The sequence below is a fragment of the Colletotrichum higginsianum genome (assembly GCF_001672515.1).
Source record: "Colletotrichum higginsianum IMI 349063 chromosome 7 map unlocalized unitig_7, whole genome shotgun sequence".
Taxonomy (NCBI): Eukaryota; Fungi; Ascomycota; class Sordariomycetes; order Glomerellales; family Glomerellaceae; genus Colletotrichum; species Colletotrichum higginsianum.
This window is the reverse complement of record NW_017263917.1, coordinates 962,278-974,414: the sequence shown is the minus strand read 5'-3', so window position 1 is coordinate 974,414 and position 12,137 is coordinate 962,278. Positions and strand designations below refer to the sequence as shown.

At 54.3% G+C, this 12,137-nt stretch overlaps 1 protein-coding gene across 1 annotated transcript; it reads right to left on the bottom strand.

The window, feature by feature from the left end:
• Positions 1 to 9,754: 9,754 nt before the first annotated feature.
• On the bottom strand, positions 9,755 to 11,177 carry CH63R_09998 (C6 transcription factor; the record flags this gene model as incomplete). Its single annotated transcript, XM_018304972.1, has 2 exons — positions 9,755 to 10,462; positions 10,524 to 11,177. The coding sequence occupies 2 exons, from the start codon at positions 11,175 to 11,177 to the stop codon at positions 9,755 to 9,757; spliced, it is 1,362 nt and encodes a 453-aa protein (XP_018154396.1).
• Positions 11,178 to 12,137: the final 960 nt, after the last annotated feature.

The following is a 12,137-nucleotide window of genomic DNA, read 5'->3' as shown; positions in this document are numbered from 1 at the left end:
TAGAAGAACAAATCGAGGGAGAGATTAGGTCCGTTCCGCCTGGAGAAAGCAAGAGAGGAAACGCATTAATCCTGGGGAAAGCCAAGGCAGGACGCGAAAGCCTACAGAGAGTCAGTCACTGGCATATAGATAGAGAGATTGACTAAGTCAATACTCTAATCTTAATGATATTAACGATGTTCATGACCATCCGTCATTCCGCATCATCTTCGACTATCATTGGGGAGGCGAGAGAAACAATGTGCAGACTGACAGTCTAATCTGGTATGGCATCCCAGTGTCCTGTTGCAGATTTTGAGTTTCCCGTAAGTTCGATTTGACTTGACACCATCAGCCGAACCATAGTGGAGCAAAGTTTACCGTCAGTGACATGTCAAGACCTCACTAAGCCCCTAAAACGGCATTGTTCGCGACTTGGCCACAAGGTACTGGAGCCGATAGGCGGCCGTGGCTTCAGTACAACTAGCACACCATTATAACCCGGTGCGATGAATATAAGCAGGATGAATGTAAGCATGGACGACAGGCTCGGATCGGTCGGCAGTACCAATAGGTGGATTGCAACAGCAACCGACATACTTAATGATCCAGAGAAGATGAGGACTCTGCATCTTGGTTTTCAGCGGAAGACAACCCCCGGGTAATAGGCAACGCTGTCGTTCACTTCCGGCTTGGCCCTAATTTGACAGGTCCACGGAGCCGTTGCCGAGATCTAGAGAGACCTTGCTTTTATGGTTGTGGGTGGGTGCGGGTGCGCCACTCTTGGGAGGGGTTTTCTGGACGAGGTTGAAAGCAGTATTTCTTGCGTATGTAGTGAAACTTGTCAGCCAATGGTCTGTGAACTCTGGGCGCCAAGTGGTTGACTCAAGCCTCCTGCCCTCGCCTTCCGGTCGACTCGGCCCCGATCCGCTCCGGATCTCTGCAATTTCGGCATGCTGTTCAACTGACCGAGAAACACTGGCCTCACCGAGCACGGACGCTGACTCACCGAGGTGACATCGTCAGCATTGTGGCTTCACCTTACACCGTGGGTACACCGAGGCCTGCAGGGAGAGGGAGAAAGGGGGGCCTGGGCAGAAAAAAATGAATATTCCAAACTACACTCTGATATCAATGTATTGGTCCGGAATTCCAGTTCGATATGTTTGACTCAGCATCCCGGTGTCGTGCTCATCGGTAACCGCGTTACAAAACTTGACGCATTGGGGTAATGCTAATCGCGCACCCGAGTGGGCTGGCAATAGGAGGCACTATACATCATGGCCTTCCTTGATGGAATCTCCCCGCTGAAATCGAGCTTTCAAGGGACCAAATGTCGGGGGGTCAGAGGCTGAGCGTCGTGACCTCTCCCACAACCCTCCAAATGCCCTTTTGCTGGTCCGGAATTAGCACACTCTGCTTTGGCAAGGAAAGAATTCGGATGAAGACAACCCAACACACAAACTACATATTCTGATTCGAGGAGCTCAAGGCAAGTTCCTGATACTTGCCCTTTTACTTTCTGCAACGAGTCTTGCTGGCTCACCCTGTAACCAATATTCCTCTCGATGCTCGGTGAACGCCGAGCTGAAAGCCTGTTCGAGGCCAATTCTGAGTGGACAATAAGCGAACGGCTTCTGCTAATCTAGTGCGTCAGAGTCCGAAGTACCCCGAGTAGATGGCTCTTGTTCTCCAAAACACGGTTAGAAAAACACTTGGGCCAATGCCATGCAGACCGGAGAGGAACACATGCCATCCTCCATATGGTGGAGCAAAGCCTGGCCAGCAAGACACAGCAGGAATTTATGCTAAAATTAATAGCTTTATTATTCCTATACAGACTCGTTTGATGACTCGGTTGAGTACTACAGACTTGCTCGGAAGCATTTTGGGCTAACTATCCAGGGTTTCCAGGAGATTCTGCCTCGGTCGGTATCGCCCACCGGCCCGCCTAAACAAACCAAGTCTAAACTTGGTCTTAACGGCATTATCTTTTGAACAAGCTCTTGAAATTGTAGTTTTTGGTAACTCAGGTAAACATACGTTGTGTCCATGGTCAAGTTGCAATACCGCAAGCGTCGGCATCGGTGAATGATAGCAACAAGCGCGATGGCAGGTTATGGGCTCCACACCGTGTGAAGCCTCGAGATCCCGTGACAGATCACTAGTCAAACATGGCTATTGCTTCGTTGGGTTGTTTTCATGGTGAGACATCGCGTGCCTTTTGGAAAGAGGCCAAGACATAAAGGTCTCTTGGACTGGCTGAACCCGGTCTTGTGTTTTACAACCAGCAGGGGCGTGAGAAAGGGAACAGTTGCGCCACTCGGCCGTCCGCATAGAAGTAACGACACCCGACACCCGAGAATCTGGTCGACTAGCTTCCGCCATGGACACAGAAATGGTGGGCAAGACATGTTCCAGCCGCAGCACCATCGACTGACGAGACTTTTACACCCGCATGGTTACGTAGACAATACCCCTTAGTACCCTCGATCGTGCGGCTCGGTAGGCGCCTTACTCGCCACGCAGAATCTGTAACTCTCGTCAGATCAGAGTGTGCAACCCTAACCCTGAGAGATACAGTGCAAACATAAGATATGCCTAAGACATTATGACTATGATGAACTCTGAACCCGAAAAGTTCAGATACCAGAGGCTTGTTACTTATGTCTCAGTAGCTACGTTCCCATTCTTTGTGCACCCCCAGTCTACCCCAAGTACTGTTATCGTTCTCGGTAAGAAAAGGTGGACGTAGGCAGACGGGCAACGCCCGCGCCGCATTGAGGTTGACATGCCAATAGACGTTTTTGGCTAGATGGTCGAGGCGACCTGGTCCGTCCCATGCTTTCCTTGCTTCCCAGTCCGCGCGGCGCGGACTGGGAATGATTTGCGTCTCTTCCCGTACGACTCTAGCCAAGCCACATTCCACGGCACGTTAGGGCCCAAAGGGTCGGGTTCTCTGGCGGAAGGAAGGTCTTGCACGACTCGGAAGGTGGACAGCCGTGATGTGTGATGGTTCGTGTTTCGGTCGAGTCTAGGCAGCTGTGGATTCCATTCTGTCAAGCTGACTTGAGACTGTCGACGCGACGGTCGATGACGTGTATGGTAGAGATTTGGAGCTAGAGTCGCAATCTTCCGTCGTGCCTTCGTGGGACTGGGATCGCGAAAGACACGGTCTACGGGGGTCTTCGTGCTGTTAACCTGGCGGGTGCCGTCGTTCTTCTCCTTCTCCCTTGTATTTATTTTACCCCTATCGACGAAACGAGGAACCAGTTTCGGGCCAGAGAGCTGCAGGGGTGATTCGATACTACTTTGGAATTCCTAACAAGAGCCGCAGTCAAATCGTGATCGATCGAGAACGATGTCCGTTCCCTAGCAGCCGAGAGGGAGCCATTCAAGGGAGGATGTCGGTTGACAGATCGAGTAACGAGAAGGGAAAGAGGCAGGGCGGTAGCTTGTCTTGATCTAACGTCTGCTCGCAGCTGTGTCAAGGTCTTGCCAATGTGCAATCCGATTCGTTGTGATTCAGTTTGGGTCTCGGGTGGACGGGTAGCGCTTTTGTTCCCCCTCGGGATGAAGATAAGAAAGAACAAAACTGGTCGAGGCAAATAAGCAAAAGATTCGTGCGGCTGTTGTTTGCCGTCAGCATGAACATAGAAATCTTCAGTGTTACCATAACATTCGTCGGTTATCTGATCCGTTGTTTTGTATGCCAAAAGAGTATCAGAACAACGAGGGCGATGTAGGACGACATGAACGAAGGGCGAGAATGGTGCCTGGACCAACTCTCCTTGCGCGTGGCAGTCAACCAGCATATCATCGCCTCAAGCTCGAGAGATGTCCGCACAGCACAGTCAACGAAGAAAGAAATGTTGGGGCCTACCCTTGGCCGAAGACGAAGTCAAGCAGAAACATCCAAAATCTGCTCGCCTTGCGAGAAGAGAAACTGCCTCCCTTGCTGGAGCGTCGTTGCGTCCGGATTCTGGTGTCATCTTGAGGCCAGGGATGTGTCGAGTTGGGAAGAAAACACTGTTAACAACTCTACCTCGGACGATACAACAGGCCCAAACAGCAAGTAAGAGACAACTTAGGCCGTAGGTCGATGTCTGCGATGACAAGAGAAATAATGGACATTGTAGGGGGGGTATAGATGCTGGTTTGTACATCAGGAAAGCTTGCTTTGGCAGTATGGTATCCCTGAGCCAAACCTCAAGGGTTGTTTCCCCTATCCGACTGATGACAAGGTCATGTGTTATTTACCAGTGCTCTTGTCTTCCCGATCCCTTCCTGCCTGGTCACCACCTGCTTCGAGCCTAACTCAGACACACCAAACGCTCATTCCGCCCACAAATATACATAGACAGGTCAGGCCGCCTTGATGGAGGCCTGGGGTAAAGCCTCAGCGCAAATCTTCGCAACGAACGGGAAGGGAATGCTTGGAAGCCAGCAAAGGTATTTTCTTGATAGCGCCGCCGTTTTCAGTCAGCAAGCCTCATTTCATCCCCATTTCCCTTTTGATTTCTTCCTCGCACGCCCCCATTCCATCTACCTAGCCGTCCCACGTTTCCGCCCTGCCGTCATCCCCCCATGGGCCTTGCGCGCTGTATCATCTGACTTCGAACTCGTATCTCGCACTCCGTCCTCCCCCCTTCATCCTCCTCGGCTCCCCAGGTTTTCCCACGTTGGATACCCTGAGAGCGTTCCAGATCGGAGGACAACTTTGACGGCACCAAGCCGCACAGTCCCCCGACCAGCTGCTTGCCGCACGCCAGACCGCCGGCCAGTCCCGGCATGTATTTTTTGTACATGGCAGGCGGCAGATACGAATCACGTCCAGGGGCGCTGACGGCCGCATAACGTCTAGACCATGTGACATTTCCGAATCAACTTCACAAACTCTCAAACTGAAGGAGAAGGATGGCACTGGCCAGGCCAACCCGTTGTACCAGGCGCACCATCGTCGCTCACGCCCACAACTGAAAGCGCCCCGACAAATTCAAACGCATCGATCGAGACAAGGCTCGTACGGACGCACCTCGATGCTTCCGGATGCACAGTCGCCCTGCAAGATTGCTGCTGCACGTCAGGATGTAACCCAAAGCCCGAGCCTGGCATCTCGACGCCAGACGAACCTCAATTACCCATGCCCCGAGTCCCGAGTCCCGCTCATCCTCAGGCCTCTGAATAGGATCATCCCCCCTCCTTCGCCTTCGGCGGCTCCGGGCCATCTATGCTTGCTATCGTCGCTTGGTACCCTTTGCCTCAAGCGAGGTAGAGGTACTTTGCAAGACAACGTCCAGATCCACCGCCTTCTTGCCATCCCTTCCCTGTCACATACTCCCTGTGGTGAATGTACACGCAGGCACTGCAATAACTCCTGTGCGTCTGCTCACCACCAGCTTCCATGTTCTCTCCGCTTCTCTACCCCCTCCTCTCCCTGTCCTCTCGGACTTCGCTCACCGTCTACTTCATCATTGCCAAGATCAGTCCCCTTTCTCCGGAAGAGCCAGGGCCATTGACTGGATGACAAGGTCTGCGAAGACTAGTGTTAGGCCACCGGTTCCGTGCCGACAGATAGTGCGTCTTGATCGGGGTTTTAGCCTCTTTCTCGCCACTTTGGACTCGGTAGCAGTTCAGCCCACCATGTCCATAGTTGCGCCGCCACTCTTTCCAAGCACCCAGGAGCCTGGTGGACGGCCACTGTATTTCTTAGTAGTCCTCCTCTAGTCTCTCTTCTTTTTTCTCTTCTGGCCACGGCTGGCAAGCCCCGCCCTTCTCGCGCGTTGAACTTGGCCCGGAAGGGCTTGCGAAGGCTTCCCAGTTGCAGTGCCTTCCACATCTTGAATGAGTCTTGCGCCATGGACTGACGTACGGAGGCTAGACTTTGCAATCTCGACACCCCTTCATCCCTTAACAACAAGAACAATTTGGCAACACCAAATTGACATGTTCCTCGCAGTACCCCTCCTTTACCCCCTCAAATAAGGAACGCGGCGGAAGTGAGCCGCCTTTTCATCTGCTCCGTAGGCGGCTGTGTACCTGTTTATTGTACAATGAATACTTGCCTCTGAACATGGTCAAGAAAGCCGTATTCTCCAGATGCAACTACTTATTCCAAAAATTATCCGTCGGCCGTGTCCATCTGAAGAGGAAAATACATCAGCTCAATCAAAGCTGCGGATCAGAGTCTATAGGATTTCCACGCCCCAGGGAACAGCAGGGTACCGACTCACTTTCATCCTTCCCCGCCGGCTACCGACCTAGTCCACCGCCCATATTGCCCATCGGTCCCATCCTACGGCAGTCAGAATGCATCGCAAGCAGGCAACTCCTGTCGTCGTCGACCAGTCTCACGGCCGCTCGAGACAAGGAACTTGGAAGTTGTAGGCTTTCAGGGACCTCGGTGGTGCAGCATGCTCCCTGTCTCGCGCTCAGAAGGTGTGTTAGGCTCGTCGCGCACTCCCCTCCGCCTCCTCCGCTCCGTGTCGCACAAGCCCGACGGCCCAATATCCCTAGCGCAACTGTAAAGAATCGGGATCATGCACTCTTGGACTTGCCGTTAAGAAGAGTGTGACTCGGATTGCTGAAAGGTAGATGCGCAAACACACTGCCAAGCACCTGTCAGTACGCGCGCTTCGACCTCGCCAGGCCTGCCTCTGTCAAGCACAGGCTTGTGTGAGTAGTTGATTTCCAGAGCACCACCGTCCCTAAACAATGCCAGTTCATGGGCATCGCTGCAAGGGACCGTTCTTCTTGCCCTCCTTGGTCACCGGCACTGTCTTATTCTTTCTATCGTTAACAGGGGTACGCGCTTGCTGTGTAACTCTCCGTGGATGCGCGGGAGGCCTGGCTCTGCTTGCCTCGTCATGGGGTAATTCTTAGCAGTGCACAGCATCTGCATTCCTGCTTGCTGTACTCGTGGTCTTGCTATATGTGTGTCACGGATGCCGTGCGGCGTGTCTGTGTATGCGTTCCTCTGTGGATGTGTGTATGGGTGTCCGTGTGCTGGTGCGACTCGAGTATCTATCTGGTTGGTTCTTCGGGCTACAGTGCTCAACGTCGCCGAACGGCTTTCTCCCTTCCCTTCCTCTTCCCTTCCCCTGCTCCCCATGCCTTGGCGTGCTCGTGCGGTTTGCGTTACCAGGATCAACCCAATGCTGTCCCCATGAGCGTTGATTGCGGAGAGGGGCATCGAGGCCCTGACACCACTCATGGCTCATCACTCCCTTTCGTTCGTTGGCCCGCCGAGAGAATGAGAGAGAGGGGGAGAGAGGACCAGGACTAGCGTTAGGGGTCCCGAAGTGCCTTCGACAAATGGCCTCTCGAGTATCGTCCACCCCCAATTGTGTGTACCTGGCTTGACCCGGTTCGCCTCGGCGCGTCTGTCTCCTTTCTCCTCCGCCCCCTCCGCCTGTAAACGACCACCATCACCACCACCACCGTATGCACACGACGACAGTACAGGATGCGTCGAGGATGTGGAACAATCGGCCATCGGTTTTAGTGGGCCTGTAAAATTTGAACAGTGCAGATCCAGCTAACTTGCTTGGTGTTATTTTTCTATCCTTTTGTTTATTTATGATTATTGCTCCATGGCTTTTCTCTTTCTCTTTGGTTACCCCCCCTCCTTTCGAATGTGGCTGACCCCTTTGCCCTCTCTTTGTTCCCCTCCGCGGGCCGACTCCTTCTTTGTCTTCCTCTGTTTCGGGAATTTTGACGTCCAAAACCATGCTTTGTACGACCTGGTAAGACATTGGAGCGAGAACAAACAAGGGGTGATGGAGAGGTTTGGTTGTCTCCGCCGGCCGTTGGCCGAAGGGGAGGGGGGGGAAGGGGATCAAGGGAGAGAACGTCTTGTCTCTTGGCCTCTCTATTAGAGGCATTGAGGAGAGGAGGGGAGGGGAGAGGAGAAGAGAAGGGAGGGGGAGGGGGGGATCCGTGGGCAGAAAGAAAAAAAAAAGAGGAGAAAGGAAACGGATGAATGGCTACAGACGCCTCGCCTTGCAAGCCACGCCCTGCCACGGCCATCTCTTCTCATTAACTTGCCATCCCGCCTAAGACGGACGGCCAACGGGCGGATGGTACAGGCTGGATCTGGATGGAGCTTTGGAGGGGAGGGGTAGGGGGGTTGTCCGTCATGGGAGACTACAGGCAGTTCCCGGAACTTGACAGCATCGGTTCGGCCCCCAAACCTTGACTTGACTTTGGGGTTTGGCGGCCGGCCGTCTTGCCGCCCGCGCCCGCACCCCTTTGAAGGGCACTTCCTCCCTCCCTCACCCCCCCCCCCCCCCCCCCCCCCCTTCCCGCCCAAGACCGGGTCGTCAAAGCTCCCGTCCCCTCCCTCCCCCCTTCCTGTTAACCAAAAGGAAATATCAGACTACGAAGCTTTTGTTACATGGACGCAGATTCGGTCCTTGCTGGATGATGGCTCTCAAACTTCCCTGCTCACGATTGGTAGGAGCGCTTGCTTCTTTGTAGACTCGAGCGCGACTCGAGCGCAACCCGAGTTGGTACGCAATACAAGCCTCACAAGGCTCTGCAAGGTCGGGGAATTTAGGACACGCACAGTATGTAGATGCGGAAAAAGGGTAGGCATGGAAGACGATGACAGCATCGACGACGACGACGCCGCCGACGCCGACATTCGGTATTATTGTTGCTCTTCCTACTTCCACCCCTCCACTCCGCTCGACTCGCTGCAGAATAGACAGACGGACACATGGCGATGCCTACAGCCCGTTTTCTTTCCAGTTCCCATCACTTCTCGTCCATCATACGTCCAACATCTTCCATTACGTCGTCGTCTTCTGACGACGCTTCGCGTGCGCTGTGAGACCTCGTCGAAAAGTAACAGTTTGAAAGAGAGGAGAGAAAAACTCTGGTACTTTGCTGTACTGGCGGTGCCGTCGTGGAAACCCAACTTCTGCAGACGCGCAAATGGGAGAGAAACATGATATCTTTGCCGCCTGGATCCTTTGGAATCGTTCGCTTGCGCGATCTTCTTCGCCATCGTAATAACTTCTTCTTGAAGGGGTACTACTAAAAGAAAATAAGGAATATGGGCCACTTCCAGCTACTTGGAGATCAAAACATAGGCAGGCAATGTCGATGAGGATGATAAAAAAAGCAGAGCCGCAAAACATAAAAACAGACGTGTGCCGCGAGGCAGACCAATCTTGACCCTTTCCGTTCCTTTGCGGGAAATGACTGTGTATGAAAAGAAAATGAGACTGAGGCAGGCGCAACAAAAACCAGGTTCCCGACAACCGGGAAACCCGCTGGTATGCTCAAGCAGAAAACCTCCCACCATTTCCCAGCCCACCCACCCCACCTCCTTGCCAACACCAAACGAAAGACAAGAAAAAAAGCAAAAGAAATAAAAATGGAAAATTCCAATGCTGACCGTCTCGGTTTTTGGCTGGTCCCAAAAGCCTGCCTTTGCCAACTTTTTAGAAACATATCCGTTCCCTTGCTCCAAAGGCTCATGCCTCTCTCAAGAATCGATACGCCTTCCCATGATTTTTGGAATTACACCCATATACATTTCCCTTCATAGCCGCCACCGACAACGGCAGCCGCGTTCGGGAGAATCGAGATAAGAGTGAGGGCTGCAATGACGCCGTTGAGACTTTCAAAGCGAAGAGAGAACCTAGCGGGCAGATTCATTCCCCTTTTGACTTTCTTTGCGCCCAACTTTTTTGGGCGCTCGGAATTCGAGGGTAACATCGAACCTTTCTTGAGCAAAGCTAACCCACATGCCCAGCCATGTGCTTAATTACTTCCTCTGGCTTCCCGGAGGGCCTCGGTTCAATCTTCCAAGCATGTTCCTATCAATGTCGTTGGGGTTCGTATCCACTAAGTTGTTGAGGCTCATTACCGAGCTAGATGATGCTGCGGGGGTTGAGGAGTTGCTCTGCCGATGTGTTGCGGCTGCGGCTCGCTCGTCTACAGTTTGCGTTGGAGCTACGGCCGTCGATTGTCCGGGGCTGTGTCTTGCCTGGGGTCCTCTTGGATCGTATCCACCGGGCCCAGCAGGTGGGTAGGCCATGTAGCCGCCTGGACTGCTGTGGTTCGAGCTCGAGGCCGGCGAACGACGTCGAGGATCGTCTGATGAATTTGGGTCAGGCGGCGGTGGTCTGAGTTCGTCGACATCATCGTCTCTCGGCCGCCGTCTTCCTGCGCGTTGCGCATCGTATGGCGAGTAGCCACCCGTGGGGGATGGCAGAGGCTGTTGGTAGTACCCATTGCCGGGTTGAGGGGGGTAGCCCTGAGCGGGTGGCGGGGGCAGTGAGCCTGGAGGCAATGGCTGTCCGTAGGCTCCATAGAGCGGCGTGCCCGGTGGAACGCCACCTTGTATCGCAGATACGGGGACGAAGGCCGTCGAGCTGGACGAAGACACAGGTTGGAATATGCATTCCTGGTTCATTCTACTGCAGTTGACGCACTTCCCCCCTGGGGCGCTTTGGTAGCCACTGCATCGGATCTAGAGACGGTCCAAATTAGCTTCGTAATGGGGCCCGACAAGACTCTTTCTTGAGACCAACCTTTCTCTTCCTGCAGTATCTGCAAGCAATGGATGTGCGCTGACGAGGCGCTGCTTGCTGCATGGCAGGACCTCCCGGGCCGTAGTCGTATCGCGGCGCGCCCGGCGGATAGTCGTACCGCGGCCCACCTGGGCCAGGAGGAGGGTAATCGGGGTAGCGACCAGGAGGAGGGGGCCCTTGGCGGTTGTGGTAGTCTTGGTAGTAGGGATCGCCGCCGTACTGAGGCGGAGGGGGCTGGCGGCTCCTATAGTAGTCGTCCCTCGCGTCTGGCGGGGGAGGGTAAGTGGGGGATCTTGGGTCTCCCGGGGGCTGCAACGGCGGCAATTGAGGGGGGTGGCCGCCCGGTTGCGGAGGCGGGTAGCCGTTCACGGAATTGGGCGATGCGCTGTAGTTGCTGGCGCGCGGGTCACCTCGAGGATCGGGAGGGTATGATCTCGGGTACGCGGGCTGACCGTACGCTCCGTGAGGATCCTGAATGGAGGGGAGTGTCACTGGTGCGGCCATGTTGGGTCTCTGGTGTCTGTCGTCGGAGTATCTGGGGTCTTCGGGTGCTCCTACGGGGGGGAGTCGGTGACGAGCTTCGTCTTCTCGGTGGTGGATGGACAGGTCTTCTCTGTGTATAGAAGGCGGCCCTCGTCCTTGCTCCTCTGCCATGCTCTGGTTGCGGCGAGTCCACCCGGATGCCGCGTCTAAACCTGACCTCTCGTCGCCTCGCGGTGTTGTCGTGGTGGTGGGCCAGAGACTGTCTTGTTGATGGGAAAGAGATGTGTAGCCTGAAGGCAAGATATGATTAAAATCGGCGCGCGTAGGCTATCCGTCCAACCCTGCTATCAGAAAAGTCCGGCCAAGCGCGGGAAGGGCAAGAATCATGACCAAGTGGGCTGCGACGGAAGAGACAACGGCGCAGTCAGTCAGGTGGTTGACTTTGGAAAGCTCAGACGCGCAGGTGTGGCGCGGGCGTCGTTGGTCAGTAGAGGCTGCCGTATAAGCCGTCAGAGAGTGCAGGCGAGCAAATGAAGAAAGTGAAAAGGAAGAGGGACACAGCGCGGCGCGCACAACGCAGTGTGGTGAGATGCGACAGCCGGGGGGTGTGTAGCTGAAAAGCCGACGTCACTGGAATGATTAATCTTAGAAGATGAAATGAAAATGCGGATCTGGCAATGATCCGACTTCCAGAATGATGACGGGTGCGCAAGGGTGGGCGAACGCGTTGTCGATTGATGCAGTTGCGATGTTCTTATCGAGGAATGGGAGTGAGGTCAGGTCTGGTTCACCAAGCCAAGCGAAAAGACAGCTCGGGTAATCGGGTCGTGGCGGTTTGGAGAGAACAAGTTGTGGGTGACGGCAATAATGTCGATGGTGTTGTTTTTTTCCTGGGTTGATTTACCCCCCTTTCGACGACAAAAAAAAGGAAAAACCTCCCACGCGCCCAAGTCGAAGAGGTTGCGATTCTCGGCGGGAAAGAGGATGGAGGGCAGGCTGTGGCTGATCGGCGGGTTGAGGTCGAGGTCGAGTTGAGTCGGGAAGAAAAAGGCAGAGCAGGGCAAAGATGCACCTTGGGGAAGGTCCAGGTAGAGAGGGGGGGAGGTAAGTCAGAGAAGAGGCGAGGTGAGG